Raw genomic sequence first — 21,467 nt, 5'->3', positions numbered from 1 at the left:
ATTCCAGTTGCTGTGGCCAAAGACCTTGGAGTTATCACTGGCTCCTCCCTTTCAATCTGTCAGTAAATTCTGTTGCAGCTACTTTCAAACTTTCTCTCTGTCTCTTCTTACTATCCCCTGTCCCCTTCCCCGACACACGCAGTGTGAAATATTAGGTCAGAGTCGCAGCATGGCTTTCCTCTACCCAAAATCCGACAGTGATTCCTTGTCTCAGAGTAAAAGCCAAAGTTCTTCCAGCGACTGCAAGGCCCTCCAGGCCCTGATCTCATTGCCTGTTTGAGTTCTACTGCTCTGCTCCATCCTCACTCTGCCCCAGTCAGGCAGGCCTTGCAGCTGTTTCTTAGACATTCCAGGTGGTGTGTTCCCACTCAGGGACTTTGCAGTTAACTAATCCTTTGCTCAGAGATTTCTTTCCCAGGGTATGTGTAGGGTTTGTTCCTTCTCATTCTGGACCTTGCTCAAATGTTCTTTTCTCAGTGAGGCCTTCCTTTATCATTATATTTAAAATTGCAGTTCTTGGCCAGGCACAGTAGCTCACGCCTGTAATCCTAGCACTCTGGGAAGCACGAGGATTGCTTGAGCTCAGCAGTTCGAGACCAGCCTGAGCAAGAGCAAGGCCTCCTTCCGCACCACACCCCCACCCCCACTAAAAATGGAAAATTAGCTGAGCAACTAAAAATAGAAACAAAAAATTAGCCGGCCCTGGTGGTGAGTGCCTGTAGTCCCAGGTACTCAGGAGGCTGAGGCAGCAGGCTCGCTTGAGCCCAGGAGTTTGAGGTTGCTGTGAGCTGGGCTGATGCCACGGCACTCGCTCGGGCAATAGAGTGAGACTCTGTATCAAAAATAATAAATAAATAAAATAAAATTGCAGTTCTCCCTTACTGTGGCAATCCGTCTCTGCTTTACTGTTTTACTCCCAACACTTTTTACCGTATGACATATTGCATATTTTATTTATATATTTATTGCTTCTTTCTTCCACTAAAATACAAGCTCAGTGAGGGCAGGAATTTTTTACTTATATTTTTTTACCAATGTATTCCCAGCACAGAATGGTTCCTGGACACTATAACCACTCAATGCTTTTTCTGTTGGTTTTTATATATTCCTAAAATCTTTGGGTGATCATCAAGGTTTGCAAACCGAGCTGAAAAGCACCTGGCAACTAGATAAAGAGTGTGGACAGGGGTTTTGTTTGTTTTTTGAGACGTGGTCTCACTCTGTCGCCTGGGTTAGAGTGCAGTGGCATCCTCAGACCTCACTGTAACCTCAGACTCCTGGGCTCAAGTGATCCTCCTGCCTCAGCCTCTTGAGTAGCTGGGACTACGGTTGTGTGCCACCACACCCAGTGAATTTCTTCTGTTTTTGGTAGAGGCGGTGTCTTGCTTTTGCTCAGGCTGATCTTGAGCTCATGACCTCAAGCAATCCTCCCACCTTGTTCTCTGAAAATGCTAGGATTACAGGTGTGAGCCACCAAGCCCTGCCTGGGCAGTTCTTTTGCATCGGTTTTTTTCTTACTACATCTGGATTCAGATGAGGAGGCAGAACAAGGAGAGAAGGAAGAAATAAGTCCCCCAAAGTCAGAGCCACCTAGGAGACCTCAACTGCCCTATAAAAAAGCAGCCAGTTACATTAGTATTCAAGCCATTGCTTTGATAGGTTGTAAGAGAGCTCAACTTACCATGTTTTAGTTTGAGACAAGTTTCTTGACATATTCTCTTAATTTCATTTAGTGACATATGATTTTTAATATTTTTCCTCTTATTTTCTTTCATTGGCAGATTGTGAGCTAAGATAAGGTGGCTTTAGGATGATGATGTTATCTGCTGATTTAAATAATCTGCCCCTACTTTTGCTTGAGTTCTTCTGATGCCAATAGGAAGAAACTGAATTTGGTGCCTGTTATCATGGGAAAGAGATTTTCTTTCTAACACATGGTCCAGTGGTAGGCAGGGAACTGTGAAATTTATCACCTGTACACAGTGGTGATTTTCAAGTAATCCTTTTTATGATAAAGCATTTAGAATAATTTTTATTAGAGATAAAGATACATTTAGGGACCTGAGGGCATGAAACACCAAAAGCCTTGTTACACAGTAGCTGAAGTATTTAAAAAGGGGAAAGGACTCACGAAAATTAACTATCAAAATATATATTTCTATAGTTCTGCAACAAGAGGAACTACATGATACATCCTAAGAAAACAGGGACTTCTGTGGGCTATTTGTGGTGGATTGCAATTAACTCTACTTAAGTTGTCTAATTGGGCATAAGGGTAAGCAATTTGTGAATATACTAACTAGTTAATATTCCATGCAGATCAGCAAATTTCTATTTCAGATGACATTTTTTCCTGAACTTAGTGACCTGTTTTTTTTTTTACTTATTAGTATTTTTCCTCTTTAGAAGCTTCTAGTACCCAAAAAGGGTACTAAAGCCTGCTAAAATGCCTCACATATAATAGGCATACCACGAATATTGTTTTCTTTGTTTCTTCCCTTCCTTATGTTTACTTTTCTGTTCCTAAGGTCAATTTTACCTTAATTCTTTTTAACTTTTTTCTTTTAAAAAAGTACATGTTTTTCCTCTAAAAGAATATGTGATTCTTAAAGAAAATTTATGACTTTAGAATGATGAAAAATGAAATAACCTCATCATTCAAACACATTCATGGTGTTCAGAATTCTCATTAATTTTTCCCCCATAATTATCCCATCCCACGTATAGGCTTAATTTAAAAGGTTTTAGCCTCAGGCAGATATCTGCACACCCATGTTCATAGCAGTATTATTTACAATGACCTAAAGATGGAAACAACCCAGGTGCCCATCATTGGGTAAACAAATGGGTTACCCATCAAATGTGTGGTATATATTAAATACACACAGTGGATTATTCAGCCTTAAAGAGGAAGGAAGTTCTGACACATGTGACAACATGGATGAACCTTGAAGATATTATGCTAAGCGAAATAAGCCCCTCACAAAAGGACATAAATTGTACGATTCCACTTATATATAGTACCTAGAGTAGCCAAATTCACAGAGGCAGAAAGTAGGATGGTGGCTGGTGGGAGGAGGAAGTGGTGAGTTATTGTTTAGTGGGCACAGAGTTTCAGCTGGGAAGATGAAAAAATTCTAAAGATGGATCTTGATGATATTAATAGTGCACAAAAATGTGAACATTGTGTCACTGAACTGTACACTTAAAAATGTTTAAAATGGTAAATTATTTTATGTCTACTTTACAATAAAAAAGCCTTTAGTTATAAAAGTGATTTAAAAAAAAAAACTTCAAGGAATAAATAAAAGGTGTAAAATGAAAAGTAAAACTCTTCCTACCTACCTCCCTTCCTCAGTTGCACAGCCCAGAGGTAACCATTCTGACCAGTTTTCTATTTCTCTTACACTGCAACTGACAGAAGGATCTACCAGTTCCTCTTCCTTGACTGTTAGCTGAGTGTGCGTGGGGGAGGCATACTTCCCTGAGTGTGAGCGCCTGGAGGTGAGGAAAAGGAGACGAGGTGCTGAGGGTAACCTAGAGCCCAGTTTGGCTTACACAGTCTTAGGGATGTCACTGGCGTTGTCATGCTTACCGTGCTGTGGCAGATACAGCAGGTGCACTCTCAGCCGCAAGTAATAGAAATCCGGAAACAAAATGGTTTAAATAGTAAGAACATATATTGTCTTACATAAGATATTCACAGATCGGGCAGGCACTAAGCCAGAGCTGGTTGACTGAGCCACTAAAAATGTCGTCAATGAGCAGGTTCTGTTTTTCTCTCTGCTCTGCTGTCTTCAGCACTGGCTTTGGCATAGGGCCTCCTCCTGGTTCTAAGAAGCCTGCCAGTAGCCACAGGGGGTACATTCTTTCTAGTTCACATCCAACTCCTGCTCATGTTTTATCGGCTGAAATTCAGTTCTGCCCATGCCTAGTAATAGTAGCAAAGGGGAGGGGATTACCATGCTTATCTTAGGTGTATAACCTGGGCAGAATGGATGTGGGGGAATCAACCACAATATGTGTTACAGGCTGTCTCCTGGTTCCCAAGCGTCCCCAGGTTCTGCACACTCCCCCTACCCCATCTTAACTCACGCCCTCTGACAGCTGGGAGTTCCTTAGGAGAGCCAGTCCGAGAGCCCTTTCTCCTCCTTAGTCCGGCCTTGGAAGCCTTATCTTACCTGCCTCCTGTGAACTCTCAATACCTTGTGATACAGGACCCTTCCCAGAGCCCCGCACCCCAGGGGATCCAGGCCTCACATCTCTTCGGTTCAAGCGCTCTCCCTTGACCAACATCAACTTTTCAGGCAAATATCAAAATCAAAAATATCTTATATGTCAACCAGGGTAAAGTTAAAGAGAAAATACACATTTCAATCAAAATAAACAGAGGTTATCATCTTGTTTAATATATAAGGAAATGTAGGGCAACTGAAAGCTACAAAAAGACCAATACTGAAGAATAAGGAGAAGCAGCCCTGGTTCCACACTCGGACTACAGGGGCAGCCATCCAACAGGCATATATTAAGGTTATATTATATGCATCTTCTAAGACAGTAGACAAGTGCTTTATAAATACAATTTGTTCCTCTCTACTGGCCTCCTAGGGAGGAAAGCATAGCGTGAAGGGCAAGGCACTGGAGTAAAATTACCTGGATTTGAATCTGCCAATTTCCAGGTATGAGATCTTCAGAAAGTTACTGTCAGCTTCTCTGGCCTCAGTTTCTTCATTGTAAATTGGGGATAATAGTGTCTATCCCATGTGGACGTTATGAGGATTGGAAACATTAACTATGAGTGCTTAGTATAGTGCCTAACGCATAATAGGCTGTCGGCGCATGTTATGATCATCCATCCTATTAAGCACGCTCATCTTAAAGATTCTAAAAATAATACTCCATTTATCTTATGACTTCCAGTGAACTTCATAGTTTTTCTTTCCCTCATAGTCAAACTCCTTGTTTCCTTTTCCTTACCTCTAGGCACTCGAACTCACTGAAATATGTATGGCTCCCCCACCCACACTCAGCTTTCCCTTATATCACCAACCACCATTTTGTTGCTATCTAATCACCCTTTGTAGATATTTTAAGCCTCCTTGAAACTCTTTTCTGGGTTTCTGTGGTGGTAATCAGTATCAGTTGGGATGCTTTGGGCTGCAGGTTAAAAGAAACCTTGATCCAAACTGGCTTAAACAATAGTTCATCTGCCTACAGTAAGCTCACACAGAGGGCTGGCTCCCAGGGCCATTGATTCAGCAGCTGAACATCATCAGGGACCTTTTCGTTCTTCCATCCACAGCAACAGCTTCATCCTAAGATTAGTTTCTCTCATGATCATAAGACGACTGCAGTAATTAGGGCAGCATGCTTCCTGGTTCTCAGAGGATTGAAGGAACATCTCCTTAATCATGAAATAAAATCCTTTATCTTACTGGGCCAAGGTAGGTCACACGTCTACCTCTGGAACCATTACAATTCACCAGGCACAGGGCCAGGCACTAATTGCCTGAGTTTCATGGCTTTGTGTGTGAGGAGTGAAGATTTGAACAGAATCAGGGCTGTCTTTACAAAGCAGCAGGAAGGGATAGATGCTGAGTAGGCAACCAACAGTACCCACAATATTTGCTTTCCTAATTTTGCCTGTGGTTGTTCTTCTTAGTCTCTTTTGTGCATTTCTCCTTCTTGGACTGCCACTTAAATGTTGGTGGTCATTATAATTCTATCCTTGATTCTCTTCTATTCAGGCTACACTCTCTCCATGGGCCATCCACTCTGTTTCTTTGATGACTATTGCTAATCTGATAACTCCTAATAAAGGTATATCTGCAGCCCAAATGTCTCTTCCAAACTCCATACCACAAATGTCAAAAAACTAGTTAACCCTTACCCAGTACTTCCCGTGGTAGGCAGAATAATGCACTTTTCTACCCCCCAAGATGTCTACATCTTAATACCTAGTATCTGTGAATACTTTAGGTTACACAGAAAGGGAATTAAGTTTGCTAATCAGCTGGTTTTAAGATAAGGAGATTATTTTAGATTATTCACATGGGCCCAGTATAATCACAAACATCCTTAAAGGTGAAGAAGGGATGCAGGAGAGAGAGAGAGAAAACAGAGAGATGGCAGCATGAGAAGGACTTCACCAGACACTGCTGGCTTTAAAGATGGAAAAATGGACCCACAAACCAAGTAATATGAGTGGGCTCTAGAAGCTGGAAGAAGCAAGGAAACAGATTCTCTTTTAGAGCCTCTGGAAGGAACGCAGTCTTGCCAACACCTTGGTTTTGGTCCAGTGAGACCCATTTTGTACTTACGACCTTCAAAACTGTAAGATAATAAACTTGTGTTGTTTTAAGCCACAATGTGGCAATTCTTTACAGCCACAGTAGGAAACTAATACACTTCCCATAATCAACTCATACAAGTGAACCTCCATTTTCTTCACCAAACGTGCTTTTTCTTTCTGCGTTCCTGTTTTTTAGGGGCCAGCACCACCATATACCTAGTTATCCAATTAGAGTCATCTTTGTCCTCTACCTCTTTACCACATTTAATTTGTCACCGATTCCTGCCAATTCTTTCTCCCTGTAGAAGTAGCTCCTCCATTCCATGGAATCTCCTTGCCGATACCTCTTTTCAGGTTATCATTTTGGACTGCTGGAGTTACTATGTAACAATGGAGTTTTGTATTCTACTCAGTCTGTTCTCTATACTTTCAGATTTTATTTTTATTTTTTTGAGACCCAGAGGAAGAAACACATTTCATATCAAGATCTAGGACACAAACACACTTCTGAAACAATACTTCTCATACTCTTTTGCTATATATACTGATATTTTCTCTTGTAGGTAATTAATTTTTTAAAAATTCAGCTATTTGTGGCTCACTATAATGATTTCATAACTGATCAATGGATTATGACTTGTAGTTTGAGAAAACATTTTTCTACCTGGCTACCAGAATGCTTTCTAAAATACGACTATTTTCCTTAAAATCCTTCAATGCCTCATTATTCTAAGGATAAAGTTCAAACTCTAACGTGGCTTCTAAGACCCTCCATTACCCAGTCTTTTTTTTCCATTGTAGCTTCATCTTTCTCTACTCTAACTGATCCATTTTCATTTTATAATCCAACCTTACCTAGCCACTTTCTGGATTCAGGTTGTGTCTCTAGGCCTTTGCAAGTTGTTACCCTGGTCAGACTGGTTTTTCACACATCCTCTTCTTGTAGCCAATACCACTTATTCTACCTTCTTAGCTTAGACTTCACTTCCCTCTGAATGCTTTCGCTGGATGCCTAGGCTGGGTTAGATGTCCCTTCTGTGTTAGGGTCCCTTAGCACCTGGGACTTCCTCAATGGCAGTGTTTATCACTCTCAATTGCAACAACGACAATGCTGCTTAAGAGCAGAGATGGGGTTTTGATCCCCGTGAAATATCTAGGCCTTCAGTAAATATTTATTGAATAAATACATAAAACTTTTCCAGAGGGTTCCCATCTCAAGTCTGTTGAGTAGGTATTCTTATGTATTCTCGTATTGTTGGATATTTGGGTTTGTTGACATCAATATAATGTGTTATAAAGTTATTGAAGAAGGCACAGATCTGGAACTGAAGTGTTTACACATCCACAACTTGTTGGCTGACTCATTAAATAGTTTCCAGAGTTTAGCTATGTGTGAGGCAGCAGGGAACACTGGGTTCACGATTCACTTGATCTGTCCTACTGGGACATTACCTAGCATATCTAAGTTTCAATTTCCTCATCTGAATTCCAGCACTCCAGCTAATATTTAACCTTGGATGTCCTCAATCATGCCAAATTCAATTTGTATAGTTGACGGGATAGTAGCATGCTCTTAGGACTACTGTGAGAAGCCAGTAAGTAGGTTAAGTAATGTAAAAATACTTTGCAGATTATTTTTTAGCTATTATTACTACATACAGACACACATGCCTATTGTCAGGTTATTCCAACACCCGAAGTTTCATTGATTAAGGAGTGCAAGTAGGATGAAAAGTATGGACAGAGCATACTGATTATCTTAGGTGAGAAAACCTCATAAATTCTTAGACTTAAGTATAGCATGGCCTATGATATCATGGTTTTTTATTCAGAGAGTTTCTTCCTCAGAATATCCCTGTTCCTTTAAAAGAAAACTAAAATATCATTGTAACTTGTTTAGTTTTTAATATCAGTTTTAGGGTATTTTATGAAGCTTTTATGGGCAAGGATGCTACACAATCAGGTAAGCATCATCAGATTGACATATGGTGGTATTTCTATGGTGGGAGGAATATTAAGCCCAAATAAAAATGAAAGAACAGTTAATTCCTGAGCTCTGTGTCAGCCAGACTTATGATACTCTTTGGTTATTTATGCACAAGGCCTTCACAGTTTACTACAAATTAAAGAAGGGTAACTAGAGGATTTCATATACTCATCTTCATTTCTTTTGGTCACCCCTGTGAATTGGTGCAGCAGAGCTTCTTCTTCTGAACGTTAACGGGCCATAGAATACCTAAAGAATAAACTATGCTTCAAGCATTTTGGATATGCCATGACACTGTGCTAACATAAGAATAAAAATTCAAAATGCTTCCCCTCAAATCAGATTAGCACAAATAAATGACTTAGGAATATTTTTCTCATTTTTCCCTCAGTTATTGCTACGGTTTGGATATGGTTTGTCCCCTTCAAAACTCTTATTGAAATTTGATCTCTAATGTGGCAGTGTAGGGAGGTGGGGCCTAGTGGGAGGTGTTTGGGTCATTGGGGTGGATCCTTCATAAATAGGTTGATGCAAGGGGAGGTCTGAGTGAGTTCTCCCTCTCTTGGGAGTAGATTAGTTCCCAAGAGAGTGGGTTGTTAACAAGAGTCTGGCTTCCTTGGTTTCTCTCTCTTACTTCCTCTCTCACCATGTGATCTCTGCACACACCTACTCCCCTTCTGCTTGCCACCATGCATGAGACCCTCACCAGATACACCTGCCCAATCTTGAACTTCCTAGCCTGCAGAACCATGAGCTAAATAAACCTCTGTTATTTATAAATTGCCCAACCTCAGGTATTCTGTTACCTTACTAAGACAGTTACCTTACAATCTAATTGGAAAGTGGCACAAATTCATCAAGGAATACAAAGTCAGCAAAATGATGTAGATTGATACATAAAAAGTGTAAAGTTTTGTAAATGTTTCATGAAAGAATATAAATATTTTCATTAGCTTTCACTTCATTTATTCAGTTCATTTGGTATATATGCCTTATTATTTGCCAGGCACTTGTTCAGCTGCTAGGGATATTATGAGGAAAAAGACAAAGTCCTGTCTCATGGAAGTTATATTCTCTGGCAGGTATGGAGAAGATTAAAAGAACAAAAAATTAAATAAGCATTTCAGATACTGATGCATGCTATAAAGAACATAAGACAAATTATGTAAGAGCACCTGGAGTCATGGTCATTTATGGGGGACTAAAAGTATGAATTCTGGAACCATAGTGTCCATGTACAAATCCGGGCTCTACAAATCAACATGTGTATGACACTGGACAAACTACTCACCCTTCTGTGCCTCAGTTTTTTCATCTGTAGAATGAAGATAATAATAGTACTTACTTCACAGGGTTGCTAGATTAAATAAATTAACGTGTGCAGAGCAGCTTGAACAGTACCTGGCACATAGTGCTATGTAAGCGTTTTCAACGACTCTTTTCCTCTCTGAGTAACTCACATTGCGCTAAGGCCTAAATATTAGGAAGGAGCTCAAGTAAAAATATAAATAACTTAGGAGAACTTTGCACCAAATAAAGAACAATTAGACCAAAATGCAGCTCTCTTCTTTATATCTGCATGGTATACGTTAATGAAAATACGTGAAGCTTAAACCACAGCAGCAGCATTCATGATCCGTCTTCACATTCCTCAGAACTCTCGTCATTCAGGTCCTCCCTGCTTTCTCCTTCGCTCTCACCACTACTGTCTTCTTCGCTATCTTCATCATCTTTCTTAAGATTCTGACCTTTCTCTGCCACAGAAAAGAAGAGGATTGCTTAAAATGTTTCTTAATACTTCCACTCTGAAAAAATCATAATTCTCCTGGCCCCTCCCTCTACCAAGAAATATGTATATTTGGAACGTAAGAGCTGAGCTGAACTTTGCTAACTGTACGTAGGATCAAAGTGGTAGTGTAAGGAAGAAACATATTCTTATCGGCATGTAGATGTTTGTGGATTTAAGGTTAACTTAAAACACAGGTCTATAAAAATAACTTTTATTCAATACTATTGTCAATGAAATTCTTAAATAGAGTAAGAGGAAGTGAGGCTTACGGTAATTTAGAGGGTATTTATTGGATTTCCTTGGAATTATGGGATAACTCCTTTACCACAGCGGGTGTCAGCACGTGCTGCTTGTCAGTCAGTACCTGATGCCTGGTACGAAGGGAGCCTGCCCTGCTTGGGCAGTTCCAGCCCACAGCGGGAAGGGAGTCATCTCCACCATCCACAGAGGACAAGCTGTTTCCCTACACCATTTAAGACAGCCATTTAGCTTTTTCTTAACCACTTCCTAAAGGTACATTTTGACAATCTCTTGGGATAATGGGTTTTTAAAGAATGACTGTTTATAGTGCTATGAGAAAGAAGGAATTTCAATTTTTAAAATTACCCATCAGCAACATTTCTTCAATAAGTGCCAAAAACTCCTTGGCCTCAGGATTTTCTGGTTCGTAGATTAGGACTGAAAATGGACAATAGAATGTGTGTTATTAATGTTCAAAGTGTTTCAGCAAACAGTTTTCTTAGAAGGGGGTTGGAACTGTCAATCATAGCAGATGAAAATGTACCAAGTGATAAACACTAACAATTACACCATAGGTATATCTAAGTGCAAATAGAGAAAATACTCAACTTATATTCGGTGCTTTGTAAGAGAAATGATCCTCATTCATTATATTATATTTTGTACCTCTTACCCAAAGAATGCAAGCTCCAGCACCTCGATATGGCTTCCCTCCTAGGCCAGGAGCCAAAGTGTTTCGTGAATATAATCATTTCCCAAAGAAGGTATTAATAATACAAATGCTGCAAAATGTGGAGACTTTGCCAATGAGAAGAACGTGTGTCTAGAGGTCTGTTAATCTTTCCTCTCATCTCATCCACCCACTGTCTACATGACATTCTTTACTAAAGGTCTCATCTGAACACAAAGGAACAGAGTATTTTTTTTAACGCAACCTCTTCCATGGTAGAGATGTGATTTTTCACATCTTTCAAGTAGGGGAAACTGATGTTACTTTTTTCTCTTCATCCTGACAACGGTAACCCTAGTCTACACTCCAGTCATTGCCTGCCTACCGATGTTTTCCCCTCTTCACTGAACCCTTTTTTTTTGTTAGCACTATTTATTCCTTTTTGCTGATCCTTTATGTGACTGTGTCATTTTTCTTTTGGATCACACCGATAGACTTTTTTAGGCTTGTTGGTATGTTACCACCATTCCAGAGGCCAGAAAGATTTACGACTTTTGTTTCAGAGTTTTCTGGACTATTTTTTTTTTCAGATCTTTCTCTACTGATCTCTCCTTTCTTTCTTCCTACCTGGCTTGCAGAATATTCATAATTCTACATCATCCACTTATGTTGCGACTCCTGCTTGATATCTTGGTGGCCCCCAGGGGGCACTGAAACATCAAGTGTGTTTTTCATCTGACTAGGAGGAAGAGATAATTGTGGATGATTGGGCTAGGACTCACTGGCTCATGGGCCCCCACTCTTGGCTTTCATCCTGACACGCCAAACAAAGGACTTTATTTCCTAATCCACTAACATAACTAGCAACTTATCATCAGTCTGGGGTAGCACGACTGTGTGCTTGCTTAGAAGCTGCTTTTAAGGATCTTATAGGTATTTTATGCATCATTATATATACATGTAAAGTTTCTAATAAAAGTACCTTTTCATACATTTTAACTTGGCTAAAATATATTTATCATTAATAGTCTAAATCTTTCTGAGGCTAAGCTTCTCTCTAGAATAGTGTTTCTCCAACTTGCTTCTTTAGATACTAGTTTCTTCATATATATTTGGGAAACTAGATTAAATGAAATTAATCAGGTAAAGCTATAGTAAGGAATAATCACAGGATTTTACAGAACCATTAATATGCTCATAACTATGAAGAAACCTGTAAGTCTGGCGTGGTGGCTCACGCCTGTATCCTAGCACTTTGAGAGTCTGAGGTGGGAAGATTGCTTGAGGTCAGGAGTTTGAGACCAGCCTGAGCAAGAGAAAGACCCTGTCTCCACAAAAAATAGAAAAATTAGCTGGATGTGGAGGTGCGTGCCTGTAGGTAGTCCCAGCTACTTGGGAGGCTGAAGCAGGAGGATCACTTGAGCCCAGGAGAGTTTGAGGTTGTAGTGAGCTATGATGACCCCATTGTACTCTAGCCGGGGTGACAGAGAGAGACCATGTCTCAGACAAATAAACAACCAAAAAAACATATAGTGCGGGGAGTTAGCTACGTTCCCAGCAAAAAATCGGGTCCCTTAGGTAGGGGTCGTCACAAAGGATAAGAAAATAATAGAAAATGGAAAATAATAGAAATAAAAGAATACACAGAGACGAAGGTATAGTTTTATAGATTTATAAAGATAACAGGCAAAAAGCAGGTACTCAGGGGTCCCTACGATATCCCCATGAATCATAAGGCCCAGAATAAACTTTTACATGGGTATTTAAAGGTACAGAGATTAGTTGCCAAGGGTAACAGATTTACATAATAACAGGTAGTTTGTTTTGGGTTAAAAGCCTTTCAAAAGGCTTCTATGGATCCCTTAACTAACTCTGGTTACAAAATCTTTCAAAGACAAGCTTCTAAGTTCTAAGATAAAGCTATTACTTAACAGTAGGGTTAAACAGAGATATAGTGGCTCCATATTTCTTATCTAGTTATTGCAAATAGAGACATGTCATCAGAAGTCAAGCACGAACTGTCCCTTGGGCCAATTTGTTTTAGCCGCAGGTATCTGTCTCTGGGCTGACACTCTTTGATCAGCTCTCATCCCGTGATTCCATGTAGACCTTGCTTTGTCCTTCAAAGCAGGTGAGAACCACGAAGTTGAGACAGCAGCATCACCTTGGAAAGCAGCTGCTACTGACCTTTGAGATGCCCTCCTGAGGTGGAGCAGCTTTTGATATGCAAACCAACACGTTCACATATTCTTTCAGGGCAGAGCCCTGCAAAACTCCTGAGACCATATCCGTCTCTAATAATAGTTATATTAATTTATGGAGTGACACTATAGAGAGGAGAATGTGGTTTTCCGAATTTATTTGACAATGGAATAATTTTTGGTGGAACACTTATTAAGAAATGTTGAACTAACATTCCTTGGAACACAGTTCAGAAAATTTCATGTCAAAATTAGGATTACCCCATGAGATTGAAGTATGAGATTAGCCACCCCCATGGTTTAACAACAACTGCTGGCAATTGCCGATTATCAGAGTAGGGAAAGGTATTTGCTTTGAAACTTATCCCAGCAATATCTAGGTGATGAATCAAAAATTCTTCTTATTTAGCAGGCTAGTAGGGTTTGTAAAGAGTTAAGAGAAGCTTCTAGCACATGCAGGTGTATTCTAGGGGTTGTTTCCCAACCTGAGCTCCATAAGGAAAGCAGAGCCTACATGGACCCTGGAGAGAGATTGTCAGATGTGAATCCTGGCTCTGCCACTGTCTAGCTGGGTCATGGTGGGGAAAGTACTTACTATCTCTGTGCCTCAGTTTCCTTATCTGTAATAGTATTGTCTATTGCACTGGGCTATTTTGGCTAATCAATTAGATAACGTATATAAAGTACTTAGTCCAGTCCTTGGCACATGGTGAGTGCTGAATAAATGTTGGTTATTATTAGTTCTCCTGGAATGGTTCTGGGTTTAGTGAAAGGCCTGATTCCTTCCCAAGCATTCAGTAGGTGTTTTCTTCTGGCTGAAGGGCTGGGGCATAGAGGCAGGAGTCCTGCTGCCTATAGGGCTCTACCTTCCTCAGACTGGGGGACATGCAAGAGCACAGAGCACTTACTTTGTTCACAGTTAAATCCCTAGGAGAGTACCTGGCACAGAGCAGGAACCCCAGAAATATTTAAAAATGGAAAAATGAATACAAATGAGTAGAAAGTAGCCTTTTTACTCCTAGATAAAATTATACTATAAACTAATAAGAAAGGATCATTTATTTTACTCAAAAAAAAAATAGAAAGCTTTGTAGGAACTATCTTTTCTGAAGATACAGTACATCTGTATTTGCATGAGACCTGTAATGATGAGAATGACTTTGGTTTTCAAGCCATTATTCTTTACCATTTACAATTGTTGTAATTTATGAAGTAAGTCTTCCAGGGCGCCTCAATGTCCTTTGCGTAGACTCTCTGGCTGCCTGGGAGCAGAAATGTGGCACCCTGAGGAAACTGAGCCACGAGTTTCTGACTTACAGGTGAAGTGACCAGGAAATAGATTGGGCATCTCACAGCCATTCATGAGATGGACGGAGAAAAGTACTTTGGACTCTTGACTTTCAGTTCCATATAAAAACCACTTTTCTAGGCTGCCCCAACTGCCTGGCAGAAAATAGTATTGAGCAGAGATGTCAGTTTTGCATGAGAGAGCAGGAAAATGATAAGGAAACATTAAGACCATATAAAAACGGTATGCTGAAAATATAAAATTCAAGGCTATGCCAACAGACAAAATTTCTTGGGGGAACCCAACACAAATTTTTTAAAAGGTGGGCAAAAAGAAAAGAACCTATGGACACCTGGATGCCAGATAGGAAGCCCTACAGCCAAATGAAAATATAAATGACTACACTGTAATCGGACAACAAGAAAACATCCTAGGAGCCTGGGAAACATAGTGAGATCCTGTCTCTACCAAAAAAAAAAAAAATTAGCCAGGCATGATGGAGCACACCTGTAGTCCCAGCTACTTGGGAGGCTGAGGTGGGAGGATCACTTGAGCCCAGGAGTTCGAGGTTACAGTGAGCTACATTCAGGCTTCTGTACTCCAGCCTGGGTGACAGAACAAGACCCTGTCAAGACAAGACAAGACCAAGACCAAGACTAGACCAAGACCAAGACCAAGACCCAAGATCAAACCAGACAAGACCAAGACCAAGACCAAGACCAAGACAAGACAAGACCAGACCTCAGAAATCAGTGACTTTATTCAAGAAAATGAATGTGCACAACATTTCTGAAGGGACAAGGATGCATTATTTTATATAAATTAATTGCCTTAGATACAAATAAAGAAAATAAATATACTATAGTAGTTGACCTTAGGAGCCATTTCTAGCCTGAATGATCCATGGAAGTATTTATTTTCTAAGTCTCTGCCTCCTTTACCAGAAAAATAAGCTTATTAATCAAATGAGGAAATAGAAACATGGTAGGAAAATCATAAGGCTTTCAAGTTAGACCTTGAATGTAATCCTAACTCTACTACTTACTGGTTGCATGACCTTGTACAAATTAGTTCCCCTTGCTTGGCCTCAGTTTCCTTATCTGTAAAGTGAGATTAATGATATCTGCCTCACGAAATTGTCTTAAAAATTAAACAATGTATTCAAGAATGCTCCCATAGTAGGTGCTCAATACATACATATATAAATACATAATCTATGTTTACAAATACAAACTTATAAATTTATAAATATACACATAGAGAAAGGGGGAGTGTTATGTAGAGGAGCTAGAATATGGAAAAAAAGACAAAAGAATATGAATACTATAAGCATTTACATATAAAGTATTTATATGTAAAGTAGATGAGAAAAATTCATTTGTCTATTGCTCTAAATACAAAGAGGGATTCAGGGCACATGTTTCTACTAACATCAAAGAACTAGCGCTTCCTTCCCTGAGTCAGAGCCTGCTCCAGCTCTCCATTCTTCACTGACCTTGCTTGGCCTTGCTAACCTGGGCCTCCCTAATTTTATACCCGTGGCTGGGAATCTGCCTCAGGGGTAGCCAATTTTATTTTGCACCAGCACCCCAGAACCCTCATCTCTAAGCCTCTTTTCCCATGTTGCCAGTCAGCCCCTACTTCCTCTTGGGAGCAGTGTTCTTTCCCAACTGGCTTTATGGGTTATGGGTCCTGTCTAGGACCCTCATAACTCCTTCTCCTGTAGTCTAATCCTTAGTTTCAGAAGCACCACTATTTAACACAGAAAAGAGTGAACAGTGTTGCTGAGTGAGCCAATAGTGGTGTTTGATGTCAACCTCAATGTGCTTTGACTCCCACTGTCTCTCCAGCTCCCAGCATAATGTCTGGTACAGAGTTGGTGCTCAATGTGCATTTGTCAGAAGGAAAGAAGGAAAGAAGGAAGAGAGGGAGGAAGTTTTTTAAAAGGATATGACCCCATTAAGATAGCTCAGTTTGAACTTTTTCACCCCCATTGACCTGGCACTTAATGTATGCTCACTGGTTCAAGTCAGGTCAACAGCATTTATTGAACACCTGCTGTTTATGTAGCATACTGCAGGGCTAACAGCCAAAACTGACTGACAGATATGGTGAGATTAGTGCATATGTTAATATTTTGTAAGCTTCAGGCAGAGGATTTCTAAAACGATTGATGGATATGGTAAGAAAATATATAAATTCTCCCACAATTAGGCTCAAGGAATTCAGAGAATTGGGAGGTAGAGCTACAGAATCATTCGCTTCTACATTAGCCATCTGAGAGAAGAAAGGTACTGTGAGAGAAAGAGGCTTAGGTTCCCACTCTGGCTGTGTCACTAGGAATGTCACTGTGTCACTGTGAGTAGTGCTGAGCCAGCTGCTCACCTCTCTCTGCTTCAGTTTCTTTATAAAAGTAGAGGATTGAACATGATTCTACCTCAGGATTCCTTCTGACTGGAAATTCTGTGTTTGTGAGCCACCAAAAATAGTTTTGACCAAAATAGTTTATTCAATGACTCTACAGGTCAAAAATGCTTGAAAGGATTAAAGAAGGCAAATTAATCATCTCAGATATAAAATAGATAGTGTTAAAGTATTCAAGAAGCCCATTTTAAAAATTAGCCAATGATTAAGAATCCTCTATCCACAGTGGGGACTCTGTGTGAGGCAAGCAAGGGTAGACCCCCAAATCTCTGCTGTATTTTCACTCTGAGAACTTTACCATAAGACTTAATTTAAGTCCGACATTCATGAATATTTTGACCCCTACTATCAATAAAGTTTAATTATGGAGTTGCTATTTTCTATCTATTTGTTTGCTTATTTATTTATTTATTTTTGAGACAGAGTCTGGCTATATCACCCAGGCTGGTCTTGAACTCCTGGCCTCAAGTGATCCTTCTGCTTCAGCTTCCAAGTAGCTGAGATTACAGGGGCGAGCCACTGTGCCTCGTGAATTTTCTCCTTTAAAATAACTATGACTGGGCCAGGCGCGGTGGCTCACGCCTGTAATCCTAGCACTCTGGGAGGCCGAGGCGGGCGGATTGTTTGAGCTCAGGAGTTCGAGACCAGCCTGAGCAAGAGCGAGACCCTGTCTCTACTAAAAAATAGAAAGAAATTATCTGGACAACTGAAAATATATAGAAAAAATCAGCCGGGCATGGTGGCGCATACCTATAGTCCCAGCTACTCGGGAGGCTGAGGCAGAAGGATCGCTTGAGCCCAGGAGTTTGAGGTTGCTGTGAGCTAGGCTAATGCCACGACACTCACTCTAGCCAGGGCAACAGAGTGAGACTCTGTCTCAGAAAAAATAAATAAATAAAATAAAAAAATAACTATGACTAATATACTAGAGGAAAAGATGGACAAAATAGTTGAAAAGATAGTTGAATTTCAACAGAGAACTGGAATCTTTTCAAATCATTAAATAGACATCCTAAAATTGTAAAATACAATCTTTGATTCACTGAATAGTTTTTACAGCAGATTGGACACAGCTGAAGATAGGATAAAGAAACTCAAAAACAGGTCAATAGTAAATATCCAAACTGAAGCATAGAAATAAAAAGAAATTTTTAAAAACAAAGCTGAGTGTAAGATACATGTAGGACACTATGAAAAAAATTCTAATTTATGAGACCCAGGAAAAGAAGAGAGAGAAAAAGAATAGGGCAGAAGTGGTATTTGAGAAGGTAATGGCCAAGAAATTTTCAAAGCTGATGAAAACACCAACCTGTAGATTTAAGAAACTCAGTAAACGTCCCAAACAGTATAAATACAAAGAAAACCACAACTATTTTGAATATTAAGTCAAACCACTAAAAACCAAATATAGAAAGAAAAATAAGGTAGATCATATCATTCCTCTACTCAAAAGCCTCCAGTGGCTTCCCACTTCCCTCAGGGAAAAAGGAAAGTCCTTAAATTGAGAAAAGATCCTATGCACTATGACAACCCCCTGCCCATAACCTCTCTGCCCTCGCCGCCTATCAACGCCCCCTGCTCATTCTGCTCCAGTCACACTGTCCTTGCTGTTCCCACCAGGCACACTCCCACCACAGCACACTGCTACTCATCCTGCCGGGCCCACTCCTCCAGATAACCACGTGGCCGGTCTACTCAACTTCCTCAAGCCTTTACTCTAGTCCTTCCGTGAGGCCTTCCTAGACCATCCTATTTAAAACTGCTTTGCCTTCTCCCAGTACCTTCTATTCCCTCTTCTGTATTTAATTTTTCTATCATTTTCTACCACCTATCATTAATGACACACTATTTATTAATTAGTTTATTATTTGTCAACACTAGACATAAATATGGGAATGTTATCTGTCCTGTTGACTGTTGTATTTCCAGTGCCTGGAACAGTGCCTGGCACACGAATGCACTCAAATATTTGGGGAATAAATGCATGTTAAGTAAGCTTCGACTGCTGTAACACCTGACACTTCTTTGAAACTAAAGGTATAAAGCTCCTAACCCACTATCATGAGCGTAAAGATTTTACCTTATTTTCCAGTGGTAGTAATCAGTCTATGTTAGCCTACATTAATTTATTCCACTAAAAGGTACTCTAGAAGTCAAAATTGGTCCTTAAACCAATCAACCTAATTTTCTATCAAGGAATCACTGAGACACTATCAGGGAATTCACTAGACTTATGATAATCAAACCATCTGACATATTACGGAATTTATTTTAAGAAACAAAGAAAAGATTGGAAAATGTGAAAGTATTTTGTACTTACTCATCTGACATAATTTTTTTGCCAGGTGGTAGTCTCGACCCATTTCTGCTCTCAGGAACTGGAAAACAATAAATTCTTCAGGTAAGTAGTCTCAGAGAGAATTTAAATGTCAATTACGAACTCCCTAGAAAATCTTCCATTAATGATTATTTTGCTTTTAACATTTATACATGTCTTTCCAGGAATGAATCTATAATCAATCAATTAATCAAGGATCTTTAAGGACTTCTGATAGCAACGATGAGGATGATAATGGCTCTGCTTTGTGGCAGCCACACCACGTTATGTACCGCTGAACAACTTGAGAATATACAGGTTGATTCAACTGGCAGACAGTGAAGACATTAATCACTTTATTTTAATATTCCTTTGGTTTAGATACAGGTTTCATTTGTAAACTGAGCCCGTAACTATATGACAGTACTTAGCTGAAAAAAATGTAGACTCAGTATTTTGCAGCATTGCTCTTACATATCATCCAGTTTTGCCTTTATTATATTTATTAATTTTTGTTACAAAGTAATATATATTTTTATGTAGGAAATTAAAAAGCTAAAGAAATACATTCTGTCCCCAATTAAAAAGCACTTATCTTTCTATCATGTAGAGATGTTTATTTTTAATATCTTTGTGTATATCCTTTCAGTATTTTTCCATAAATAAACACATACGCATTTACAAAAATTAGGATTATTTAATAACTTTTAAAAAATCCATAGATTATCATTTTCCTCCCCATGGCATTAAATATTCTCATATATTTTTTGCTTAAGCTACAATTTACGAAATTAATCTTCAATTATTAGCTACTTAGGTGGCTTTCTTTACAAATAAAACCCTACACTTTGATGATTGCCCTTGCTTGTGTGTGACATATTCTGAACCACACCCAGGCACACAGGTTTTACTCTGTAAGAGATGGGGGCACTGAGTAATATAAAAGAGACATTTCTCACACATTTCCAGATATTTGATAAATACCCAGCTATCGTTTTAAGAAGTAGTTTTCTACTGGTTTTCTCAGTTTCTACTATGGTTTTTTTCCACCCCCCCACTGTAAATGGAACTCTTCTAGAGATTTTTCTATAAATCATTAATTTCATCAAAATTCTCATCTATTCACATATTAATCAACAAATGTGTTCAACATGTGCAACAGAATTCTTATATTTTAAAAATCTATTCTTGATTAAGGTTAAGACATTTTCATTTTCATTCTTACTTGTGATTTTACTCCATTTTAATTATGATATCTAGTGGTATATCTATGTCACTCTTTTTTCAAATACCCAGCTCCGATATCCTAATTTGGTTTTTAGTTTGAATTACTCATTTTTTCCTTTAATTCATTTTCTTGATTTTCTTATGTTTATTTTGTTATTTTTCTAGTTTCTGGCATTAATATTTAGTTCATTTATTGTCATTCTTCCTTGAATCATCATCATTATCAAAGCATCTGAAACTTCAAGCTCTTTTCAAAAATTTTAATATTTAGTGTTGTGGTGATCACTATTTTCCAAATAGTTTGTAAGTTTAATTTTGATTTTTCTTTTTGTGTCATGTAGAAGAATATCTTTTAGTTTAAGGTGGTTTTAATTTGTTGTTGTAATTATTTTTGTAATTAATGTTTAGTTTCATTGATCATAGTCAGAGGATATGAACAGTAAAATATGCAGCTATTGCTTATATTTTTAAAATCTCTTTATTATGGAAAATTTAAATACACATAGAAGTAGAGAGAATAGTGAAATAAGTCCATATCCCCAATTCTCAGCTTCAAAATTAACATTTTGCCCATCTGTTTTTATCAGTATCACCATACACTCTTTCCTCTCCTCTGTCTGCATTATTTTAAAGCAGTTTATAGATACCATTTCATTTTATATTAAAAGAAAACCCAATCATAATATTATTTTCATATCTAAAAAAATCAAGACTTCCTTAATATCATCTAAAATCTAGTCTATTTAATGAAGTATTACATTAATAATACTAGTCTCAGAAAAATAAAGAAGCATGGAATCAATTTCAAAGGCTCCTTTGCTTTGAATTCGGGTATCACATATTATGAAATAACTGTTAATTTTCTCAGATGTGATAAGGATATAGTGTTATATTAAAGAATGAACTAGGCCGGGCGTGGTGGCTCACGCCTGTAATCCTAGCATTCTGGGAGACTGAGGTGGGCGGATCCTTTGAGCTCAGGAGTTCGAGACCAACCTGAGCTAGAGTGAGACCCCCGTCTCTACTAAAAAA

The 21,467-nt window shown here is 38.9% G+C and overlaps 1 protein-coding gene across 1 annotated transcript in view; it reads right to left on the bottom strand.

The window, feature by feature from the left end:
* Positions 1-9,834: 9,834 nt before the first annotated feature.
* Positions 9,835-21,467, bottom strand: part of ERICH2 (glutamate-rich 2) — a 31,748-nt gene continuing 20,115 nt past the window's right edge. Inside the window, exons 8-10 of the mRNA XM_012650682.1 lie at positions 19,212-19,269; positions 10,675-10,746; positions 9,835-10,033 (exon numbers count right to left, since the gene is read on the bottom strand). Coding sequence (XP_012506136.1) covers positions 9,909-10,033; positions 10,675-10,746; positions 19,212-19,269 — 255 coding nt within the window. The 3' untranslated portion in view covers positions 9,835-9,908. The remainder of the gene's footprint in view (positions 10,034-10,674; positions 10,747-19,211; positions 19,270-21,467) is intronic.

The sequence above is a fragment of the Propithecus coquereli genome, unplaced genomic scaffold, assembly GCF_000956105.1.
Source record: "Propithecus coquereli isolate 6110/MARCELLA unplaced genomic scaffold, Pcoq_1.0 Scaffold34, whole genome shotgun sequence".
NCBI lineage: Eukaryota > Metazoa > Chordata > Mammalia > Primates > Indriidae > Propithecus > Propithecus coquereli.
This window is presented reverse-complemented; position numbering and strand designations above follow the sequence as displayed.